This window comes from Syngnathus scovelli, chromosome 20, assembly GCF_024217435.2.
Source record: "Syngnathus scovelli strain Florida chromosome 20, RoL_Ssco_1.2, whole genome shotgun sequence".
NCBI lineage: Eukaryota > Metazoa > Chordata > Actinopteri > Syngnathiformes > Syngnathidae > Syngnathus > Syngnathus scovelli.
Genome location: NC_090866.1, coordinates 10,726,853 through 10,750,754, shown reverse-complemented (window position 1 = coordinate 10,750,754; position 23,902 = coordinate 10,726,853). Strand labels below are relative to the sequence as shown.

At 46.7% G+C, this 23,902-nt stretch overlaps 3 protein-coding genes and 2 long non-coding RNA genes across 8 annotated transcripts; 2 read left to right on the top strand and 3 right to left on the bottom strand.

The window, feature by feature from the left end:
* Positions 1-968: 968 nt before the first annotated feature.
* Positions 969-4,241, bottom strand: aldh8a1 (aldehyde dehydrogenase 8 family, member A1). 2 transcript variants are annotated; one of them, XM_068649122.1, is made up of 8 exons: positions 4,095-4,241; positions 3,571-3,718; positions 3,353-3,508; positions 3,069-3,218; positions 2,748-3,004; positions 2,431-2,592; positions 1,844-2,321; positions 969-1,325 (listed from the first exon to the last, which is right to left on the bottom strand). In XM_068649122.1, exons 1-7 carry the CDS (start codon positions 4,239-4,241, stop codon positions 1,869-1,871), a joined length of 1,473 nt encoding a protein of 490 aa, XP_068505223.1. In that variant the 3' UTR covers positions 969-1,325; positions 1,844-1,868. The 2 variants fall into 2 exon arrangements, with proteins under 2 accessions (XP_068505223.1, XP_049613560.1); XM_049757603.2 differs by lacking the exon at positions 969-1,325 and having other exon boundaries at positions 1,361-2,321.
* On the top strand, positions 3,142-5,926 carry LOC125990471 (uncharacterized). Its single transcript, XR_007488931.2, has 2 exons — positions 3,142-3,275; positions 3,365-5,926. It is a non-coding gene; the product is annotated as an uncharacterized lncRNA (long non-coding RNA).
* On the bottom strand, positions 5,501-14,953 carry hbs1l (HBS1-like translational GTPase). 2 transcript variants are annotated; one of them, XM_049757568.1, is made up of 18 exons: positions 14,782-14,953; positions 14,185-14,250; positions 13,868-13,996; positions 13,499-13,714; positions 9,280-9,388; positions 8,947-9,197; positions 8,466-8,631; positions 8,269-8,386; positions 7,786-7,932; positions 7,448-7,522; positions 7,245-7,362; positions 6,776-6,844; positions 6,608-6,712; positions 6,423-6,513; positions 6,238-6,346; positions 6,032-6,132; positions 5,796-5,940; positions 5,501-5,726 (listed from the first exon to the last, which is right to left on the bottom strand). In XM_049757568.1, the coding sequence occupies exons 1-18, from the start codon at positions 14,822-14,824 to the stop codon at positions 5,715-5,717; spliced, it is 2,070 nt and encodes a 689-aa protein (XP_049613525.1). In that variant the 5' UTR covers positions 14,825-14,953; the 3' UTR covers positions 5,501-5,714. The 2 variants fall into 2 exon arrangements, with proteins under 2 accessions (XP_049613525.1, XP_049613526.1); XM_049757569.2 differs by lacking the exons at positions 13,499-13,714; positions 13,868-13,996; positions 14,185-14,250; positions 14,782-14,953 and adding an exon at positions 13,137-13,467.
* Positions 14,954-17,726: 2,773 nt separating this feature from the next.
* Positions 17,727-23,637, top strand: myb (v-myb avian myeloblastosis viral oncogene homolog). Of its 2 annotated transcripts, none has more exons than XM_049757584.2 (14): positions 17,727-17,931; positions 19,187-19,304; positions 19,365-19,436; positions 19,498-19,593; positions 19,870-20,090; positions 20,150-20,375; positions 20,440-20,508; positions 20,579-20,683; positions 21,187-21,387; positions 21,466-21,557; positions 21,638-21,827; positions 21,905-21,991; positions 22,071-22,154; positions 22,511-23,637. In XM_049757584.2, the coding sequence occupies exons 1-14, from the start codon at positions 17,909-17,911 to the stop codon at positions 22,625-22,627; spliced, it is 1,701 nt and encodes a 566-aa protein (XP_049613541.1). In that variant the 5' UTR covers positions 17,727-17,908; the 3' UTR covers positions 22,628-23,637. The 2 variants fall into 2 exon arrangements, with proteins under 2 accessions (XP_049613541.1, XP_049613542.1); XM_049757585.2 differs by having other exon boundaries at positions 17,734-17,931; positions 19,501-19,593.
* On the bottom strand, positions 18,254-21,529 carry LOC125990472 (uncharacterized). The gene is made up of 3 exons (XR_007488932.2): positions 21,428-21,529; positions 19,050-19,786; positions 18,254-18,971 (listed from the first exon to the last, which is right to left on the bottom strand). It is a non-coding gene; the product is annotated as an uncharacterized lncRNA (long non-coding RNA).
* Positions 23,638-23,902: the final 265 nt, after the last annotated feature.

The window sequence follows — 23,902 nt, the reverse complement described above, 5'->3', positions numbered from 1 at the left end:
GTGTCTGCTGTCCGCGACTGTCCGGCGAGCGTCGCTCGGGCGGCAGAAAGGAAAGGCCGCAGCGCACACACATTTGACTATTTCCAGATTCTTCCTGCCTATTTGGCCTGAGGTCAAATATGTCTCACTTTCCCTTTGTTGGACGCAGCGCGTGACTCATTAGCGGGATTATGGACTCGTAGTGTTCTCTACATTTTGAACATCACAAATGTCTTGCCAGATGCTGACTCAGCATCCCGGACCTCGGTGCCTGGCGCCGAATGTGCAAGTTGAACTGGATTGTTAGTGTGATCGTAAATTTGTGCTGGCCGAGTATTGTAGTGGTAAGGGATTTTTTTTTTTCTCGTTTTACAGAAATGCCAGGATGACGAGAACGCCCCGCCCCCCTTTTGGACACTATGTGCCAGGCAGGTCAGTGACTCTCTTGTACGTAGAGAGTCGTCTTGTTTGCTTTGAAGGGGGAAGTGGTGTGTCTCAAAGCGGCCAATCGGACGTTGAGGCGCGGGCGGCTAAGCTGACATCAATGGATGGGAAAACAATCATTGTGACCCTGATAGTGATGATGAAGGACGGTTGAATGAACTTTGCAGAATGTTACCAAGGTAGCTTTCCATGCTGATCGTGGCGAGACTCATTCATATTATTTTTCAAGGGGAATTGAAATGGATTTTTTGGTTCTCTCAGGTGAATTTGAATTTATTATAAACTTACATGAAGTCAGAATTTTAAGTAGTTGGTCAATAATTTTTTTTTTTTTTTAATTTTTGCAAGGAGGGGGATACTTCTTGGAGTCCTAATAATGTTTTTTCCATTTTCCCCGCAACGGAGGGATTTGGACAAGCCTTTGATTTTACCGGCTTATTATTAGGACACGTGAATTCCTGCTTGGACCCCCCTAAAAGGATACAAGAGGAAGATTGGGAATGTCAACAAGTCTGCACTCGAGTCACGTGTAATGCCCCCCCCCCCCCCCCATGAATTTTGTTCAATGTTCAGACTTGTTGTCAACAAAACTGGCATGCAGTATGTGGGCCACGGGAAAAGCAGGTGACTTTAGGTCACATCTTTTTGTTAAGATGACTACATTCTACTGATGAATATGTTGCTAAATAAGCAAAGCACAATTTTGCCGTGGCTTTTTAAGGAAGCGCAAGTGTGAACAACATTATTTCCCGCACGTAGCAAGTTAGCCTTTAGTCACCTCTCTCAGGTCAGCGAGTCAAACGGCGCCACGCGGCCGATGAACTTTACTGGACTTGGATCGACGATGCAGTGTAGAAGGGGAACACGGTGACGTGGGAAAAGGGCCAAAGTCTTGCTGCCTGCTTGATTTTGCACATCATAAACGTGTAACAGAGCAGCCCGGAGGCCTTTTTTATGTCACAGCAGCATGAGTTAATCTTGACATTATGCCCGATCAGATATGAGCGTGACAAATTGGAACAGTTATAACCAAAAGCTATCATGGCTATCGTTGCTTGTTAAGAAGTTCTGGTTGGTGTACCTAATTTTGTGATGGAGAAAGATTTTCTTTATTTCCTCACTTTTGTAATATTACAAGTTAATTACTGTAAAAGTGTGTGTGTTTTTATATACTTTCTTAATAATGTAAAATTGATCTTTTTTTTATTAAAAAAAAAAGTCTAATAGCTTATTTTTTTGGTCAAGTTTTGCAGGATTTATTCATGTTAGATATTTCTTGTCATCACAGTTGAAAATGGACATTTAAATTTTATAATGTTTTGACTTTAAATACTGCACGCTTTTTAAACTAAATCAAATTCTTAAAGCAGACAATGTTCAGGTATCATGAGAAAGATTAAGAAAAAGGTTGTTGGCACACCTGCTTTCCTGTCTTACAAGGCCTTTCAGTATTGGATGGTGACGGTCTTGACCTCGGTGAAGAAGTGATAGGAATCCTTGTCGCCTTCTCTGCCGACGCCCGAGCTCTTCATGCCCCCGAAGGGCAGCTTGAGATCGCGGACCAGCCAGCAGTTGGACCAGACCATGCCCGCTTGAAGCCCGGCCGCCATCCGGTGCACCTTGGCCACGTCGCGGGACCAGACGGTGGCCGCCAGACCGTAGCGCACGCCGTTGGCCAGCGCCAGCGCCTGGTCCTCGCCGTCAAACGGGCTCACGCAGGTGACCGGCCCGAAGATCTCCTCCTGCATGACTCGGGAGCCCTGCGGGACGCCCGAGATAACGGTGGCGGCCATGAAGTAGCCGCCAGCATTGCGCTCGGGCAACTGCAGCGGGTCTACGCCTTCTCCACAGTGGACTGTGGCCCCTTCAGATTTGGCCAGGGCAACAAAGCCCCGCACCTGGACAAGGAGTAGTAGGTCAAGTTCATACATACATAATGTGATGCACTAAATAATTTGCACACTGAATTTATTTTCCTTGTTAATATGCTTGTATTGTATTTTGCACCTTTTCCAAGTGCTCCTTGCTGATGAGCGCGCCATTGCTGCTGCCGGGGTCCGAAGGCACGCCGGTCTTCCACTTCCTGGCAGCGGCCACAAACCTCTCCAAGAACGTCGCGTAAACACTGCGTTCCACAAAAATCCGACTGGTGCACAAGCAGATCTCTCCCTGGAAACACAATTGGATGAGCAGGTCAATTATTTCATTTTCAGTCAGTACATTTCTGAGGAAATTGGCACCACTCTTAATAGTGGTGCTTTACCGCCCTCATGTGGTGACTCCTGTTCACTACACCCAGTTCCAAAATGTCTCCCCCCCCTCACCTGATTGGAGAAGCTAGAGCGGACGGTGGTCTCGATGCACCGGTCCAGATCAGCGTCGGCAAAAATAACGGCGGGGTTTTTGCCACCCAGCTCCAGTGACAGCTTCTTACAATAGGGGGCGCTGCGCTCAGTGATAATCTGAGCGGTTGCTGTGGAGCCCGTGAAGGAAATCAGGGGGACGTCGGGTTGGACGACCAGGGCGTTTCCCGCCCGGGACCCCGTCCCGAATACTATGTTGACCACGCCTGGGGGAACACCTGGATGATGGAGCAGGATGCTGTAATTCACATCATGATAGCTTCCATGGAGATGTGGTCCTACCAGCCTGCTGCATCAGCTTGCAGAACATCCAGGCGGTCACTGAGGTCATCTCGCTGGGTTTGGCGACCACCGTGTTGCCCGCGGCGATGGCGGGCGCAATCTTCCATGTCAGCAGGTACAAAGGGAGGTTCCAAGGGCTGATCAGACCAGCTACAAAAGACGGTAACAAAATCCACAATGGGACATATTGTTTATAATTAATTGCAGGTGTGTGACTTGAACACTAGGTGGCAGTATAACCATGCAGACAATATTGAAGTAACGCTGATGCAAGTATATCTTACCCACTCCCACAGGGCAGCGCAAAGTGTAGTTGAGGCAGCCCATGTGGTCCATTTGGCTGCAGTCGTTGGTGTGGTGGAGCACAGACGAAGCGAAGAAGCGCAAGTTGTAGGCCGCTCGGGGAATGTCCACGGTCCGTGCAAACGTCAACGTCTTACCTGGGGAAATGTCAAATGTAGTGCACGAGGGGAACATTTGCACTAATTGTACCACACCTCACCTTGGTCTTTGGACTCGGCCTGCGCCAACTCCTCCAGGTGGGCATCGATCTGGTCGGCTATCTTGTTGAGGACCTGAGCCCTCTGATCAGGACTGCGAGCGGCCCAGGCCGGGAAGGCCTCCTTGGCTGCAGCCACCGCCGCCTCCACCTGAAGAACACAAGTGCCACTGTGATGCTTTTTGGAGGAAGTTGAAGAACCAGAAAAAAAACGAGATGGGAAAGGTTCAGTCTTGGGGCATTTCCACTGAAATTTTGGAGCTTGTGCTTAAGTGAAGGACGCTTAGTCTGATCCAGTTGTAAATTTGAAAGATCAAGTTGAGAGTGTTGCATGCGATGCGTTTAATTATTGACTCACCGGGAGACTCTGCAAAGAGCAAAGGTTCGAAAGACCACCACATGAAGCTATTCAACGTTTTTTGTTCAATTTGGAGCCAACCCAGAAGTCAAATGGAATAATTTTATACAAGTAGAAGAGAATGGTGCACATTGTGATGTGGTCAAAGATTAACGGATGAACATTGTACCTCTCGCTCGCCGCTGTCGGGCACTTTGCAGTACACTTTCCCCGTAGACGGGTCGTACGAGTCGATGTGACTCGGACACGGGGTGAACTTTCCTCCGATGAAGTTCTCTAAGACCAAGAAGGTGCTTGCCTCCATGCTGCTTTGCATTCCTGATGATCACAAAAAAAAGAGACTGAAAATGGAGGAGTCAACCAGTCCGTGTCTATAACGGAATCCCAGTAGCTGCTCTCGAGCTTGCCAGGGTAACAAACGTGCAGGGGAGGCGCGTGTGCATGTTTGCTGCGTGTCTTTCCATACCTTATATAGCACAAAAAAAAAAAAAAGGATGGCGTCTACTTTCACACCACGGCAATCTACAGCCACAATAATAAAGGTTGCAAAGGCAGACATTTTCAATGACGAGAATCAAAGACATTTCGATGGAAAACCTAAAAGAAAATTAGGACGTTGAAATGGAATTGAAACCTGAGGAGGGAATTGAAAGCATGACATTGAAAAACGTGCCATCGTCAGGTGACAACTCAGGAAGGAGCCAAGCCTTCTATTTTTCTTTTACTGTCAAGGAAAACCTACCATGACTAATTTCAACACATAATTAAGAGGCCAGATCATGGCCGCAAGTATTTGTCCCCAGATGAAGCCTCGGGTGTCGTGAAGCAAAATATTTGCTCCCTACTTATTGTAAAACAACATTAAAATGAACTAGTCTGGCATGACATGAAAGGTGTGTTAGCAATCCATTCGAGTTAAGCTGTTATACAACTCCATTTTAATCACCGTTTACTCACTCACTCACTCGTCAACTTTTTCCAACAAATTAAATTAGCATTCATAACTAAATATAAAACCGTTACTAAAAGTGTTTGTCCAACATTTCTCCTCATTGCTATTGAACACTGTCAAATAATGACTAAGCAAGGAGCAAACAGTTTAGTTTAATTTCTTAATCCGTTTTTAATGAGATTGTTGTCATGATTTTTTTTTTCTTCCGAAAAAACATTTAGAAGCGGTTAGCAGCTCAAACGCGTCATCTTTCAAAAACTTGCTCCGTTTGTTTTTCGTTCCATGGGAGCAGCTGAAAAAAAAAAAAGATACATTGAAGGTTTGTTGTCTTTTTTTTTGCATTAAACTAAAAACTGCTGTGTAAAATATTTTCAAACAAAGGCAATTCTGTGAGCAATTTCGCTTTATCTTCATGTCATCGACCTTTGTTAAAAGTCTGCGGAGCCGCATCACTTCAGGTGCAACTGAAAAGTGCGCGTTGGAAAACACAACCAAACATTTCCTCCTAAATCAGATGGGTTCAATCTGACTCCAAATTATTGTTAGCCTTTTCCGTTAAATAACAAGCTGCGCCGTTAGTTCGCTCTGTTGCGGCTCCTCCGGCGTAGGTTTTATTTGTTACATTTCTTTTTTTTTTTTTTTAACCAACCGTCAACCAGTGTCATTAACCACTGGACGTCTGACGAGGGCGCAAACGAGTCTTTTGGGTGGAAGCTGGACATCGCCGGACGGCGCCATCTCGTTCAGGCTCACGGCCGTGCGATTGGCCGACGAGGGCCGAGTCGATTGAGGTCGGAGGGAGGCGCGTCGCGCTCGCGACGCCGACGTAAGCGGCCGTCATTCTTTGATCTGGAGTGGGAAAGGAAAAGATAGGATTGAGTCGAACGGGATCCATTTTGGCACATCTGGCGTGTGTACCTCAGTGACCACGCCTGCCGCGATGGTGGAGCCCACGTAGCGCAACATGAAGCGACCCAGCTCCTTAAAGTCCTTGTAGAGCTCCAACGCCACGGGCCTCTGCGTCTGGATCTCCACGACGGCGTTCATGCCTTTCCCCAAACACCTTGACAGCAAAGCAAGTTACACACCGGCCACCTTGCTGATTCTTTGCGGTTATCCAGCCCTTTTAGTTAGCATCTCCAAGAAGCACTCACTTTGGTTTCTTTTTGAGGATTTCTCCGCTGCTCTTGTGCAAAATGCTTATCAGTTTAGTGATGGTGGCAGGCTCGCTCACCGTGCCGTAATGCAGCAAGACCTGCAATTCAAAATACAATCATGTAAAACATGCGTGTCAAAAATGAACAATGGCTTAAATCTCAAAAGTCTCATAAGGCAGGGAAGATTGGAATCACGTGCTTACCGGGAAGCCTATAGTGATGGGAACCTCAAAATTAAAGAGTAAGAGTCGCGCCCTGAATCGGGTGCAAACTCGGATGGGCTCTTTGGGATCGCAGAACACGCAGCCCACGCTAAAAGGCGGCAAGACATGATCAGTTGTTACCACGGCTAACTGGACCAGACAAAAAAAAAGAAGAGTGCATCTACTTGATCTTGATGATGTCCATGCCAGTTACCGTCAGGCTAACATGGTCCCCGGCTGCAGCCCAGTCCAAAGGGGCGTCGTGCAGAGTGATTCCTGACACGTAGTGACCACACGGTGGCAGTGTTAACCCCCCCACAGTCCTTTCACGCTTATTTTCACTCCATGAACATTTTCAGTGGAAAAACACCTTTGACTAGACAAGTCTCATTGGGGGGCATGGCCAGCAGTTTCTCTCCAGTCTGGATGTAACCGGCCTCGATCTTGCCTGTGACGCAGAAGCCCGAGCCCTGGTCTGGACGGAGAAAACAAGTCGAGTCGGGTGCGCAGAACACACGGGATGAGAGCGCGGGTTTACCTTTAAAGACGTCAGACACGCACAGTCGGAAAGGTTTGTCCACAGAGCGCTGGGGAGGCCTGAAGGCATCTAAGGAAGGAAGGGAGACAAATTAGCAGGAGTGTCAAGATACAACAACTTGATACATGTTGCAATTTTACACCATTCAAAAGTTACATTTGTCATATTTGTTGGATTCGAGGAGTTACGATTATTTTGGTGGTTGGAAAAAGGTGTGTCGAGGTGGTGTCACGGGTTGGTGCACTCAACGCTGCATCACGACAGACACATTAGCTTGTTGAAAGAGGTCATAATTACGAACTCATTGTGCAACTCGATGAATAACGCTTAGTCAGTATTTTGTTTCTACCGTGCGATTTGCATGGGAAACTCGAGCGAGGAAAACACACCCTAAATGTTAACAATACATTACGTCGCATTTGCATTTTTCTCTTGTCTGAGCTGAAAGTGAAAGAACATCATGCATTACCGATCTGCTCCAGCAGGCTGAGACCGGAATACCACGAGGTGAGCTCGGACACTGTACTCCGAATGCTGAGGTTCTCCCCCGACAGGCCGCTGGTGGGGATGTAGAAAACGTCAGAGTCCTGCAACCAGCAAAAAAAATAAATAAAATCCAGTCATTGTCATTTGTTGAAGTCATGCAATCATCTTATCTATAATTCAACATACCTTGAAGCCTGCCTGCTTGAGGAAGTGGCCGAGTTTGTTTGTGATTTCCTGGAAGCGTTCCTGTTGCCAATGAACCTGCGGATACAAGTCGTTGCACACAATTAGCGCTCGGGAGTGGTGTCAACAATGAGTCGCCAATTACGACACGGACAACTGGAATCCAAGTATGTCAGGGAGCGAGTTGAGTGAGGTTGAAGAAGTTCGGACTGCCGTCACCGGGAGCGACGCGCAAGCAGGGACAAGCAAGCGGCCGAACCAGCTCGTCGAACAAAGGCGACGAGTGCGGCGAATGGAGGGGCGCGGCTTTATTTGACTATTTATTTCCATTTGGTTCTGACCTGGTCCATCTTGTTGACCGCCACCGCCAGCTGAGTGACACCGAGCGAACGCACCAACAGGGCGTGTTCCCTGGTCTGGCCGCCCGCTTCGAAGCCCGCCTCAAAGCCCCCACGACTGGCGTCCACCACCAGCACAGCCACGTCTGCCTGAGGAGAAAAGACTTTTTTTTTTTTGACATGCAACGGAAACATTTGGGGACTGTGTAGTGAGCCTGGTGGCACACCACTTAGTTTTCCACTGTCAGCAGAACCCGAGTATGCCTTATGCAACGTGTCTTGAGGACGTGAGAAAGGTGCTACTGCTTTTAAGCGTGAGGACAGTCATACGGTACATCGAGAAATGACATAAGGCGACGTCAAGCGCACCTTGAATGTGCAACACCCAAAACCACAAGATCCAGCCAAAGAGGTGCAAGGAGGCGAGAAACAGTCGTGCTTTGTTTCAAAACTGAGTTTGAGAAGGGAGCAGGTGTGGCTGGCTACCTGGGCGGCTCCCGTGATCATGTTGGGGATGAAGTCTTTGTGCCCGGGGGCGTCCATCAGCGTCACCACCTTGGAGTTGGTCTCAAACTTGGTCATGCCCACGTCCATTGTCACGCCTCTGCGGTCAAGGAGGCATTTGTTTTTTTCATTTAAAAAAATATCTGCATCGTACAGTCAAGAAATATACAAATACGTACCTGTCCCGCTCCTCGCCGGTTTCATCAAGCACCCAGGCGTAGGCGAAGGACGCCTTGCCCGCCTTCTTGGACTCAGTTTCGTACTTGTGCATGGTGCGCTTGTTGACGTTGCCCAGCAGATAGAGCAGGTGTCCCATCAGCGTGCTCTTCCCCGCGTCCACGTGACCTGCACGGACGGGATAAGCCAGATGAGACTTGACACACCAACTTTGAGGAAAGATGGCAAAGGAAGACGCGAGTGATAAAGCGGGTAGGGGATGATAAGAGCTGGCCCAAAGGAAGCTGGAGATGTTGCAAAAGTGGAGATAGCCAGACAAACAAGATACTGGAGAAAAGAATAGATAAAGGTCTCCACGTACTTTTTTAAGAAGGTTTTTCGAATCAATATGATACACTAAGGGATTGTCTGCCTATAATTTGATCAATTGCTTCTTTAGCTTTTAATGAAGCGGCAAAAACAAAAGGAAAATTGTCGTCTTACCGATCACCACTAAATTCAACAACGGTTTGCCTCCTTGTCGCTTCTCCAGTTCGGCTTTCACGTCAATAGCCTGCCGGGCCTTTCCGGCAGAGCGGCCAGGAGTGACGCCGCCGGCGAGCTCGTCATCATTTGAACCCCTTGAAGGCGTCTCGGGTCGTTTGGGTGTGGACTCGCCGGCGGCGAGTGTCGCCGCGGTGATTTCAGGGCTGTTGCCTCGCCGCGCCACGGCGGCCGTGACGCCGTTGTCCCCGCTAGCCAAAGCGAGAGAACGCCACAACGTCATGCGGGTCGAGGAGGTGGACCTAATCTTCTGTCCGGTGGTGTGTTAGGTACCTGGGAACGTCAAAGCCCATGGTCTGCTTCTTGCCAGAGACGGTCATGCGGGCCACTTTGGGTACCACTTCACAGTCCAGTTTATTGTTGGACGCGTCTCTGCTTTTAGCTACGAGAAACACAAGAAGGTTTATTACGTTCACTCTCCTACAACTCTCTTATTTGCCTGACCAGAGTTTCTCACATTTGCTCATGTTTGAAGTCTTGACCCCAAAAAAAAATGCTTTGTCATTCGAGTTTCAAGCGGCCACCCGTGCGAGTCATACCGAGCCGCTCGTGATTCATTTGAGACGGTGAGGCTGCGTGACTTCCTGGCTCACTAAGGGTTAATCTCCAAAAAGGCCGTTGCCTCCCGTGCACAGAAAAAGCGCCACGTTGACATTTTGCAGAATCTTAAAAACTGCAAAAGCACCTCGAGATCATTTGCAGAATCTTAAAAATGCTCATGTTTAAAGAAAGAAGCATTTCCTTAAGCAAAGGGACATTTTGTGCCAGCTGAGATGAGCATATGTTGACATGTTTTTTTTTTTGTTTTTTTTTTAATCGGTTTGAGAGGAATTTCTTGGTTTGTTTATGTTTGGGATTATGACACAACCGCCGAACGTATTTCTGCATAAAACAGTGGCAAGCTGTGTCATGGCCCACGCATGGAGGGCAACATTACGTGTTGGATTGTGTAAACATTTCAGCGTTTTGTTAAATACGTCTATAAAGAAATGATCAAAGACGTGATATTATTTCATTCAACATTCATGAGGCTGCTATTAATGTTTGTTTTTTTTTTTTTTTTGCTCTAACCACAAACACCTTTGCCAACAGTTAATTTTACTGTTCCTTCCAGCCACACATTAGCGACTCAACAGCAAGCCACAATTATTTTGAATTGTTATTTGGTCTTGGTGGAGGTCTGCGCTCTCGGGCTCGTCTCGTTTCTTTTTTGCGTGTCGGCCCAAGGGCGGCCCCGAGCGACATCAGGGCGGCCTGAGCTTAACTACAAACAACAAATCAGGTTCTGAGGCCTCGGAGCGGGATCTCGCAACTGGGGGGCCCCGGGGGCCTAACTGAGCACAGGATACGAGGAGTTCGCCCAGGATATGCAAATGTCAGCCCCCGCCCCACCCTGTCGGAAAACACGGGTTCAAACTAAATAAGAAACGCTGGCAGTGGGTGATGGGCATGATTGACAGTCGCGTGGCTTCATTACGCAAGCCGTGTTGAAGAAGATGACGTTTTAATGAGCCAAGAAAAGCTTGGACCGCTTTTATTCTAATCCCTCCATTCGAGACAGCAAGTCAGCCATCTTCACTCATTTGCCCTAATCTTTAAAAAATTATATTTATTAATTATATCACATCAAATATTTTTTGCTGATTGTTTTGCGCAGTGCGAGCGCCAAATTGAAACGATTTTTCTATCCGCGCAAAGCGCAACATTCAAACTAATCTGAGTTGTTCGGAGTTACCAAACTTGTGAACTTTGAGTAACGCCAAGAGATTTTCCGACGTAGGTGGCGAGTCATAGTGACGCGGCGGCGAGATTTGAAGTGGTGACATTTTCTCCTCGAGCGCAGCACCCTGCTAAAGAAAAAAAAAAAAAAACTTGTCACTATCTGGCCTGATCATCAATCCTTTTTTCCGTGTTTGCTGGCCTTGGGGGTCCCTGTGCACCTGCGTGTGGTTGACACCCATCAAGTCAAACATTGGCTCATCACCTTAAAGGTTCTCATCACATTTAAACAAGAAATGACTCAACAAGTCTCTCCGACATACATTTTCTCAGCATGCCTCAAAGGTGCAGAGAAACACTCGATCGCTCTCATTCAATCGCAGATGATTCAAAGCAAAAGCTCGTCATGACTCACGATACAAGTGTGGGGAGTGGGCTCCGCTTTGTTCGATAAATACGTGATTAAAATAATCACACTGACAGATTTTACAAACTGCTAGCTAGCAATATAGCCAGGAATGGATATTTAATTTGTGGCAAGATTGGTCAGGCCTTCGGAGGGCTTAGGAAAGTTTTTCTATTTTGGCAGAGAAGCGCAAACATTACTCATATTTAAACTTAGTCTTTATTTGAAATTTAGCTAATTAACCTTAGGCAGTGACACACCCGCTTAAAACCACAAAATGTATTCTCTTTAGAATTACAATAGGTCAAAACTACAAATTCATTGTTCATGCTGCTTTTGTGTACTATTCATGCTAAAAAAGTTTGTCTGCGCGTGACACGCTTGTTCGTGAGAAAAACTCCAGGTGTCATTAAAAAAAAAAAAAAAAGAAGTTGTCTTCCCCATAATGTCAAAGGCAAACAGCATTCAAGCATCCGCCTGGTTAGCTGATCCAGATCCAATAGTTGCACCTGCAGCAACATCAACCACCTCCTTTTTGGGTTTCTCGGTGGGGTTTGCCAAGCCCCAAAACAAGAAAAGAGGCCACACACACTATTCAAGAGGATTACACGACAGCTCACTAAAGTCTTTTTTAAAAGTTTTAAGAAAACATCATTGTATACTGAAAGAAGAAGATCTATAAAAAATAGTAAGACATTGATTGGGCTGTGCCCAAAAACGAAGTGCAGTTGAAGTACAAGTTGGACAACATTTAAAAAACAAAAAACAAATGTGGAAATGCTAAAGCTAAAATCTACCACCCCATGAGAAGCGGCTTGGTCCAAAAAGTGTCTCCGCGAGGTTTGCCTCAGTCTCGTGTTACCTCGACGACCTGGTGAAAGCTTTTCTCTGGTTGGCCTTGACGATGTCGTCCGGCGAAGGCGTGTCGAACGCGAACGGGACGATCTGCTCAAATAGTCTGTGCTGCTCTTTAGCCTCGCGGAGAAAGACCAAGTGAGCGCTTCCGATTTTAGACAGCATTTTGGCTCTTCTGTGCCGCCGCTGCCGCCGGCTCCGGAAGGCCAACGTGATGGCAAAGACAGAGGGTCGAGCGAAGACCGAAGAGTCCGCACCTAAGGTGGGCGACCTGGGCGAGGACGGCCAGGGGAAATCGTCCGTGTTGGCCATGAGAGCGTTCAAATCAATACTCTGGGTTGCCCTCGGGTTCTCCACCTTGCCCCCGCTGCTTTTGGCCTCGGCTTTCGGAGCGCTTTCCACCAGATTGGACGCTAAGTCGGGCGTGCTAGGGAAGTACTGCGACCCCGGTGAGGTTTTACAGGCAGGACGCGGCTCCGGGAGGCCCGGCGGGCGCTTTGGAGCACCCGCTGCCTGACGGGCCTCCGGCGCCAGCTCACAAAGGTTTATCTCCACGTTTTTGGGGAGGTGGGCTCTGCTTTGGTGCTGCGAGGCGAGCTCGGCCAGCGAGAGAGTGGGCTGGCGTAACCCGCCTGACGCATCGCCGGTGCCGGGGTCCCTGAAAACGGGGCTTCGGTTGGAATGTTCCTGGATTAAATCGGCCAATGACGGACTGCCCTTAGGATGGCAAACTGAGACGTCGCTTCCCCCCTGAGTGTTGAGACACCCCAATCCAGGAAGAGGAGGTGAAGTTTTTAAACCCGGCGGCGATATGGCGAGGCTACTAAGAGAAGCTGAAAGTAGCGAAGGGGCTGATGACATATTTAAAGACGCTAAGCTGCCCAAAGACAAATTGTTGTTCAAAATAAGAGCCGGGGCGGCCAAACTGGACCCCTGCTGGCCCACTGCTATCTGTTTGCGCTCATGCTCAGACATGAGCTGCGCCAGGCTAACGCCGCAAACGCCTAGCCCGCTGGCATTCGGACGCTGGCAGATGCCAAGCGGCGGAAGCGGCGATGAAATGTCGAGCGGGTGAGGGCACGCGAATATGTCAGTGTTGGGCAACGCGACGGCCGCGTCTGGCAGAGAGGCAAACGAGTCGGCTCCTTACCTTACGGATGCCGGTTGCAGTTGGCAAAGACGAGAGGAGGGAGAAGAAGCGCACCACCAATCCAGAGGAACACGAGGAGGAGGGGAAAAGGCAATTCGTTAAAAATTTGTCTTCAATATGTTGTCTTTTTTTTTTAATAGAATATAGTTTAACTGGAAAAGACTGCATTTTATTGAAACTGCAGGAAAAAGGATTCCTAGGAGAATTTGTGAACCGCAATTGGGCAATAATTCTTTCACGTACCACAGGAGGGAATCCGCTTACAACTAGTGGGACTTGTTTTGCGAATCCTCCAGCTCCAAGAAAATAAAAAGTTCGGATCACACTATTCCAGCGTTGGAAATAAAAACAACTACAAGTACCTTTTTCAATCACAGCCGCCTGTTTGCTCCTCTGCGGTAACGGCGCTTTCTCGACGGCGGCGTTGTCGGGGGCCGTTTTGGGGTCTTCGGAAAGAATCACGTCCAGCGCCCTCTGTGCGTCGAAGCCACATCGGATGGCTGCCTGGTTCAACACGGAGTCCGGCATTGAGTCGCCCAGCACGGCCCTCATGTGGTCCAGGCAGGAGAAGAGCTTGGCTGAGAAGGCACAACATACACCAAATGATTCGCTCAAGAGATATAATAATCATCATCATCGCTGCTATGAACTACGATAAAAAGAAAAACAATTTGACAAATCAAAGACTAGAATCAATAACTACAAATATGGTGGAGCTATCAATGTACTACCCTGCTCAAGTGGGTCCAGATTGTGGCTAACGTTGGGGGACATGGGTACATCTTCTTCATATTCTTCCTCCTCAAGGGGCTCCTCCTTCGGCACTTGCTTCTCTCGACGAGAGTAGATAAACTGATTTGCTGTAGAAAGACACACAAAAACAGCATATAGCCAGCAGATCTAGCTGGGAAACCATCTTGCAAACTAGCAAGCAAAAGAGGTGACGGTGGGACTATCTCAGACGCTGTCATTGGAGGCTTTTGAGGTTTCTGCCGGTGTGAAATTTCATAACACGCTTCTTGAGTGAATGCTTCTATCTATAAACCACCTGTTGCTGGTGATATGCAGTAGTCATCTTCCACAGACTGTCCGTACATGTCATCATCTTCAAAATCTAAATATACAATGTAAGAAAAGGAAGTACAAGTTAGAACTCTTAAATTGACTAAATAGAACAGCGCATTCTTTATGTCACCTGCCTATTTAGTAGGCATTTAATTAATAGCACAGTAAACGGTATCTAAGCAGTTACTCTGAGGTATATTTCACATTATTTTGACAATTTGATATGATGAAATGACGCGAAAAGGGAATTCGGCAGATGCTATACATTTATTTTTGGGCCAAATTAAGAGTTGGCGCGCTCGTTTGGCGGGCTCTAAAAACGTTTTACTATTATTACGCCTTTACCTTTTCACGCATTCTGTCACGTCCATATAAGACAATTTGGCGATAGGATACATTTGGATAACATAATGTTGTGGTTGGTAGTTGACACGACAGCAAAACAAGCTAACGCGAGCTAAGATAACGTTAGCCACTAGCGCGCGCCATTGAAAAACACGGTAAATTAGCTTCCCAGCTAACTAGCTTAGCATGTTGCGGCCTAGCCATGAGGTTAAACCCACTCGCCGAGTTAAGGTACCTTCGTCATAGTTGTAGCCACGGACGTTTCTATGTCGAGACATTTTGGCTCATGTGTGCTTTGACGAGCCAGCTGGGAGAAATTGAGCTCGTTTTTTGTTGTTGTTGTCGAATGTTGTGACATGTGTGTCAGAATCCGGGAGCCATTGCGTCGTTTCTGCGCATGCGCAACACTCGGCCTAAAAATGTCACGTGTCATATAAATCAATAAAAAGAATAATAATCATTTTTATTTACTGATGTAAACATACGGGCCACTGACGTCATAAAGAGTTGGTTCTTCAAAGAATTAAAGTTTTTAAAACGTTAAGTTTTTAAAAAGTAATTAAAACTACTGTGGTAAACATAAGTAAACCCAGCTGATGAATATTTTTCACTTTTCACTATGGGTTCTCTTATTATCATTAATTTAGTTGTTGCTGACGTCAGTGATATATTTTTTCCATTACACATTTTGAAAGGCTAATTATATGGCAAATGGGCTATCGCTTGTATGGCGCTTTTCTACCTTGGATACTCAAAGTGCTTCACAAAAATAGCATGACACATTTGCGTGCATGCGTGGGCATCTACAGTAGCCTGCCGAGATGAAAAAGAGGAAAATTGAAATGTCAAACAATCTGATAAAGGCAGGTGCAAAAAACAAACTTGCATTATCTCAATAGTGGAACAGGCTATGAGGTTTGTATGAAATTAGAGCAACAACAACAACAAAAAGACATCTGCTGAGGTCTGTGAGAATGTGCACGGGGTATTTCGAGGATGCTAAAATAACCCAGAAGATACGTTGATCATCAAGTGCATCACACCTTAAATGTTTCCAGGGCGTCTCCAACCTGAAGCAACTCAAAGCCACACAATGGGGATGGAAAATATTGCAAGAGATTGTGATTGTATCTCACCTAACAGATGGAGGGACAGACTGCCACACGAATGACGAAATCACATTTGCGCTCTATGTAAAAATGACTATTGAATACATTGTTGTTCATGAGTGGCACTCACAGAAATCCCCAAATTTGCACAACTCATTGATACATGTTTTGATCAGTGACTCAAATGAGCTGCAGCCTTGAAATAATCCATTGAAGGGTTAAACTGTTGGTCATCATAAAACGTGTTTTAATTGCAATGACATTTGAACATCACTGATCGTCATTATTCAGCCTTAAAAAGAAACGTACTTGAGTGACGCATGTGCCTCACCCTCTGCCATTTTTCAATGATTATTTGGTTTCCATGTTTTGTTGCTGTAGTTCTGACAGTGCTGCTGGCAAGTTGAGGGGGGGGGGGGGGGGTACCCCAAGCCCAAATGGCTGCATCATTAAAGACACGATTCAAGCAATTAACCAATTCTTTGCAAAGGTGAAAAAAGGCCGCTTGCAAACTTCCCACACTTCGCATCCACGCAAATCTTTGGCCGGGTGGATTGTCAGGCCGGCTTCCTGCTCGCACCCACTACGACTCGCCTCATTTGCATAGCCTGGTTCGGGCTCCCCACCATTTGGTTTCAGATAACAAGATGGAGTTTTTACTAATCGCCTCGAGGTTCAGGCAACAGTCTCAGGCATACTTGCAGCGTCTCTTTTACATGCTGCAAGTCCAGGCGCTGCGTTCATTTGCATAGGTGCAAATCCAATTGAAATGCAAAGCGGCCTAAATTACCAGCGCTCCATATTTGACGCACTTGACCAAAGCGTGTCATATCAATAAAGTTGAATTGATGACAAGTGGGACAATTACGCATGTATGCACAGGTGTACGTGGGACCATGTGACACGTCCCAAACCAGATGATACACAACATTTAACAAGCACGGATGTTTTCAGTACAAGTGAATGTTTTGTTTCTCAGCAATCCCTCAGCGCATTACAAAGTACGCAGTCCATTGCCCCTGAGTGTGTCTTTAGCAGGCAAACTATTTTGATGACTGCTCGGGGACAAAAGGCTCATCAGGCTTGATCGTAATTACAAGTGACTACGACAATACGGTCGCGTATGGAGGAACTAATACAATGCGAAGACACATTGATACAAATAAAGCATTGACCCTACGCTTGAAAAGAACTCGTGTGCGGGCGGGGGTGAGGGGGAGGAACCAAAACAAAATTCTAATCATAATACACGCACTGCGCCCATGCAGATCCGCGGTGCGTGAATATGATAAAAAGAAGATACAAATCACCTTTTAAAAAGCTGCTAAACTGGCTCAACTGGCCTCCGTTTTGGAAGAAGGATCACGATTAGTGCGTGGTTGCGCACGCAAAAACATAATGCGCGCTGAGATAACATGCTTTTTCATAAAGCATAACTGAACTTTGTGCTTTTTTTTTTTTTTTAAATCTCGCCAGGTTCTAAACGCTTTGTTGGCTATATATATTATAGACTTTCGCCCTCGCCAACATACCATATAGATTCTATATGGTCTTCTGAGAGCGCACCGCGTGCGCAAAAAAAAAAAAAAAAAAGATAACAGCACAATTTCACTTTCCTTCCTCGCATACCAAAAGGTCATTCCGCAATTGTTTATTTGCGCTCCATCGCTACGCTAACTTCCTTCTCCCTTGCACAAGAACGAGAAGTAACGCTTGAAATGAGTTGTAGAAAAAAATTTGAGCGCGGAGCAGCCGGCTAAACTCGCCTTTTGGTGCGCTGCATTGTGGCACCTCGTAAATTAAATATAAGGGGCCAGGGTCATTTCGGGCTTTGCAGTTTGTGTTCAATTTGAATTTGAGCGTGCGTTTGGAGCAATATCAGCACGGAAGCTTTCAATTTTCATGCTGAAAACACATAACGCGTTGGGATTGAAGTAAAAGCAATGTTAGACTGCGTGAAAAGCCAAATCCAGTCGGAGTTTGGGTGCAAAGTCCTCGCGCCCTCGCCGCCAGAGAAGAACATCTGCGCATGCGCACGGAGCGGCAAATGGAGCGCGATTTGAAGAAATTTTAGAAGATGAGAGGGGCTGCTGCTGGGAAAAGGAGGAGGAGCCGTAGTAGAAGCTGCTCGAGTTTAAATTAATGTCAACCTGCGAGCTTGCCGGGAGAAGCAAGCCGGCGCCGCTCAGAGCCAAAGGACGGACGCACGAGTAGCAGCCGCTTGTGAGCCGCACAACACGGGGGACGACTGACATGACTCGGCGCCCGAGAAACAGGTACCAACATTACCTACATTCATACAAAAAGCAAACGAGTGGAGGTGGTCCCGTTTAGAGTCTTTCTAACTATATTCGAGCCCTCCAAAAAATTACTCCGGTTTAGTCTGCCTGATGGTTTTTTTTTATGGATTATTTTGCGCGTAGCGCGTTGATCGCGCGCGCGCAACAGGTGGTGGTCATCTGGCGCTGCTGTCATTGTGCGTGTGCCCCCCACGCTAAAGTGTTGGATGGGCACGTGCCACGTTTTGACCCAATTGGACTCGCGTCAACATTTTGTTTTCCCACTTTTTAATTATAACTTCAAGGAGATTGCAAAAGGTTCGAATGCTGCATGAGTTTATTGCTTTGGAGTTATGACATCCAGTAAGTCGGTCTGGCCTTAGATCAAAGTGTGGCGAGCCATACAGTTTTCACTTTCACACTGAATGACATTGTAAAGTTGAATGAGCCCTAGATAAGTGATTCCCACGCTTTACTGAGTTCAAAGATGACACATAAAGTAGAAATGCAGGAATGATAATACAAGTCGCAATTAATGATTATTTTATTGGACCAATCTGCCGACTAAGTTTTTACTCCGATTTCTATCCTTTTATTTCAAAAAATAAAAACTGAATTCCTTATTGTCATAAAATCAGTTCAATTGCTTTTTTCCAACTAAAAAGTAGAAGTAAAATGTTCAATAATATCCATTTTGCCTGAGTCACGTGGCTTCACATCATTTTCCCCATTTTAGCGAGCTAATTTTCAACAATTGTTCTCCTTTGTACGAGGAGCTTTTGTCAGCTCAAGTTGTCAAAGTTCCTCTCGCGCACTTGTTCTTCAATTGACATGGGGAAGTTGCAGAACGCGTTCACCTGAGCGGTTCCTGTTCACCTGTCGCCGTGTTGCTTCCACGCGGCACGCCGCTCGCTCTGCCTTCTCATTGGCTACAGCCCGCGTGTGCGCGCGTGCGCGCGAGCGGGCGTACAATGCAGTTGCAGGTCTGAACACGCCGAGCTCATGAAATTACTTTTGCCGTGTGCCGATCCCAGTTTCTGTAGAAACCAAAAACATAAGAACCTGTTCATCCATAATGTGTGCAACCCCCCCCCCCCCCCCCCCCCCCCCCACACCATCTCCATGTGGGTGTCTTGGCAAAAAGCCCGCATCCAATCCTGCAAGAACGACTGGTTCTTTGGGAGTGTGCCATGAGGTCTCGCTGGAGATGAATGGAATAAGCAGACTGCCTTCTTCTCCGTTCCGCCCGCAGTGTTTACAGCAGCGAGGAGGACGAGGAGGAGACGGAGACGTACGACCACGATTATGACGGCTCCTTGGTCAAACCCGGCAAGCGCCACCTCGGGAAAACCCGCTGGACGCGAGAGGAGGTAGGCCTTCCCCAAAACCCTAGAAGGTTCTCCAACCGTAACCCGTTGTTTCTTCACCAGGATGAGAAGTTGAAGAAACTCGTGGAGCTTCATGGATCGGACGACTGGAAAGTCATTGCCAGTTTTCTTTCTGTAAGTCCGAATTCCATCTTTGTTATCTGAACAGTGTGAATTAAGTGTCTCTTTGTCTCAGCAGAACCGCACAGATGTGCAGTGCCAGCATCGGTGGCAGAAAGTTCTCAACCCAGAACTCATCAAAGGACCTTGGACCAAAGAGGAAGACCAGCGGGTAAGAACAAAACAAAACATTAAGCCCATTAAGATAAATCCGGAAGAAAAAAAAAATTCCAGACCTGCAAGGTGTTTATTGGCCGCGTCCTATAGTGGCTCGCCTTTCCGGACAGGTGCGTCCGTAATCATTAGCGGGGCGGCTAACGTTCCGCTGGAAACTCCCTCGGCGCTCGGCAGGTGTTCTCGCTCACCTACGCAGAGATAAAGAAAGTTATGAAGGTGCCTAAGGTGTTGCGCAAGACCTTACATCCCCCCCCCCCTCCCACCCCGGCAGGTGATCGAGCTGGTGCAGAAGTACGGCGCCAAGCGCTGGTCGGTGATCGCCAAGCACCTGAAGGGTCGCATCGGCAAGCAGTGCCGCGAGCGCTGGCACAACCACCTCAACCCGGAGGTGAAGAAGACCTCCTGGACCGAGGAGGAGGACCGCATCATCTACCAGGCGCACGAGAAGCTGGGCAACCGCTGGGCCGAGATCGCCAAGCAGCTCCCCGGCAGGTGAGCGACTTCTATCCGATCGTCGAAAAAGAATCGGAAATAATCGAATTGACTTGCAGGACGGATAACGCCATCAAGAACCACTGGAACTCCACCATGAGGCGGAAGGTGGAGCAGGAGGGCTACCTGCAGAGCGCCGCCTCCAAGGGCGGCGAATCGCCGGTGGGCCACGGCTACGCCAAGCCCGCCGGCCACATTTTGGCCTTCCCGCACCACCCGCCCACTCCGGCGCAGCTGGCCCCCGTCTCGCCGCACAACTTCACCTACATGGCCGACACCCAACGGGTCAGTTTGGCTTTCGTACGTCGATATCGTCATCACGCGCGCTTACTTCCGATTGGTCCAACAGTTGCCTTTCCCGATGGCCTTGCAACTGAACATCTTGAGCATCCCTCAGCACGGAACCGCCCTGGTCCAGGTATAAAGAACTTCTTCGTTAGCACCCGCAAACAACCGACTGAAGCTAATTTTTTCTCCCGATCCTGCAGAGACACTACGGCGAGGACGACCCCGAGAAGGAAAAGCGGGTGAAAGAGATCGAACTGCTGCTCATGTCGACCGAGAACGAGCTCCGAGGTCAGCCGTCGCAACCGGTGAGTTGCGCTCGGCGCCGATTCTCGCTTGGAATTCACAAAATTTGCACATTTGTCGAGCAAAAGATCGCTTTGGTTGTTTTCAAAGCAACCAGAAGTCGCCAGTTTGTCGGTGTGGAATCAACTCGCGTGTGTGTGTGTGTGTGAGACAAGACGATTTATGTGCACATGGGCTGACCCCGAGTATTCGGAGACAGCGGTTAGCTTTGTGTGAATACGGTGGAGGAAACATCTGGGGAGCCTGTTGCTGCAGAGAAGTGATGAAACAGGACCTCGGCTTGCTCCCTCTGTGTGTGTGTGTGTGTGTGTGTGTGTGTGTGTCCACGACCCCTTGTGCAACACAATACTACTGTCACCCTCCTGCCAACTTCAGTTCCCTTTCTGGTTTTCTTCCATTTCGACGCCCCTTGCACAGTTTGCTGTTTTTTTTTGTTTTTTTTTGGGGGGGGTCGAGGGGGAACCTGCCCTTAATGTTAATTTTTTTTTTTTACTGCCCTGTCCAGATCAACTTGCCTTATCCAAGCTGGGCCGGCCAGAGCCCGTTAGCCCACACCTTGGAGAGCGTGGCCATGTCATTACCTCAACATCAGGCGAACGCGGCCGCCCTGCCGCTGGATCGGAGCTGCCTGCCCGAGGAGAGCGTGTCGGCCTCGCGGGCGCACGCCGGCGCCATGCCCGAGTTCATGGAGTCCGTCATTGACTCGGTAAGCGCTTCATGACAACGTCTCCAGTTCCGTCACTCACCTTTCCAAGCGCTGACTAAGTTTCTTTTTGCGGCGCAGTTGCTGAGCCAATCCATGAGTCCGGAGCACTCGGACAGCGAGCATCTTCCAATGAGCTCGCCCGTGGACGTCAAGGTTCCAAAGGATGACATGTGAGTGGCTGTCCACGTTTTGCTTTCCAAACTCCGAGTTGGAGGTGACGACGTGACCAACGGGTGTCTTTCTGCGGCAGGTTCAACACTCCAAACATTTGTCGCCCCATCTTGGACTCGTCTCCTTGCACTCCCACGCCTTTCAGATCGCTGCAGGAGGCCAAGTACGGGCCACTCAAGATGCTGGATCAGCAGATGGTGGAATGCATCAAGCAGGAGCCGATGGAGTGCGCCATCGAGCACCCGCCTCTGAAGAAGATCAAACAAGAGGTAAGCAAAAAAATAAAAGTTCTAAATGAAAATGAGTAGGAAGGATTCTATTTTTTGACCATGTGTTTGACTGCAAGGTGGAGTCTCCATGTGAAAGGAGTCCATACATGCAGTGGGAAGCCCAAGAGCTCTTCTCGCCCAACGGCCCTGCGCAGGAAGTACCGGTAAGTCCAACCCTCGTCATTTGTCATCATCATTTGGGCCGGTCTCAAATTTGAAGGCTTTATCTCATCCCTCAATCAGGACTTGGTCACAAGCTCGTTGCTAAGCAAAGACGGACACAAAGGCTTCCTGCTTCCTCATAGGACCTCTCACAGCCAACTATCGGTATGCCAGCATAATTTCAATTGATAAGTAAATTGAAAAATATTTTTTTTATCTAACATATTTTTTATTAAATTAAATTAAATTAAATTAAATTAAATTAAATTAAATTAAATTAAATTAAATTAAATTAAATAATAGAGTTGAAAATTAAGCTTGAATTTGTTTTATTTAATACGGTTCATTTTCTCATTTATTACAAATTATCCCTCCCAAAAAATTTAATGTTTGAGTCTAAATAAAATCAAAGATTTTTTTTCAATAAAAAATAATAAATGATAATGAAATGATTTGATGTAGAAATAACTCAAGTTGTCATTTTGTAAATCAAATGTGGTAATCAATTGCTCTTCCACCAGCCACTGAATTCGTGGGAGCAGACGACGTGCGGCAAAAGCGAGGAGAGCGTGCTGGCGGCCGAAGCCAGCCGCATCAAGTACGTCAACGCCTTCCCGACGAGGACGCTGGTCGTGTAGACGGCGTATTTGTTGTGCTACAACATTTGGGAGAGGCCACATGGTCAACCAACCAAAGACTATGTCATTTACTTTTTCATATACAGACGGAAAATTTGGGTTTGTTTATTTTTTTATACGTTTGGGTCCTGTGTTTCTTTTTTTTTTTTTATCATTGTATTAAAAGTGCGGGGATATATCATTAGCATTGGGCTGTATTTTTAATTCTGAATTTTGATATTAATATAAATAAGTTGATTAATTTATTTTCCATGTTTTGATGTTGATTTTTCTTTTTTTTATTTCAATTCCTACACAATTGACCGATGGAGCAGTGTTGGACAATTTAAGTATTTAAGCCCTCTTAGCATTATTGCAATGGCATCATAACGGATTGAAAACTGACCTATTTGTTGAATTTTATGATTTTTTTTTTTTTTTTTTTTAAAGGCTGTAATGGGTCTTGTTATAATTTCAAGTGTTTGGTGCTCATGTCACCTGTTGTTAAACACAAAAGTACCGAACAAGCTGTGTTAATGTCAGTCATGTTTTACGCCGTGGAAAGGGACCACTTTATAAGTATTAAGCGTTTACCACATTGTCACCTTTTAATTTCACTCAGATTATTATTTTTTTTTATATCATAGGAAACCATTCAATGAACAAACTTTTTTTTTTTTATCATCATCAAAAAGCCAGCAGGATTGACTTCAAGTTGCACTTGAGTTTCAACCATTTCGAAAAAAAAAAAAAAAAAGTAGTAAACACTGCTATTTCATGAAAACTAAAACTGTGCATGTTTTTTTGGGATAAACATGTATTTGAATAGTTTTGTGTTATGCATATTCAATCGGCATCTTACGGTAGCCCATTTCAAACACTGTCTTTTTAAATATCTTTTTTTTATACGCCTTGTTTAATATTAGTTGTGCAGAAATCATTTTATAAAAACATTTATACAAGCCAAGTTTTCACATTTTTGATACTTTTCTATACTGCCTAGTCAATAAAGTGTGTTTTTTTTACTACAATCTTGTGCTCAGAATTGTTTGTGGATTTGAAAATTTCTGCGGGTTGGTAAGGGTGACAGAGGTTATGATCTTGCACAGGGAGGCCCGAGCAGACTTTCACATTTGGAATTATACCGCACGAGAAACTCCCCCCGAAACCCGAAAGCCCATGAGACACACAGACACCTGCTTTCACTGAGGGAGAAGGCAGCTGTGTGTGTGTGTGTGTGTGTGTGTGTGTGTGTGTGTGTGTGTGTGTGTTGGCAAAAACACCAGTCAGATGGAT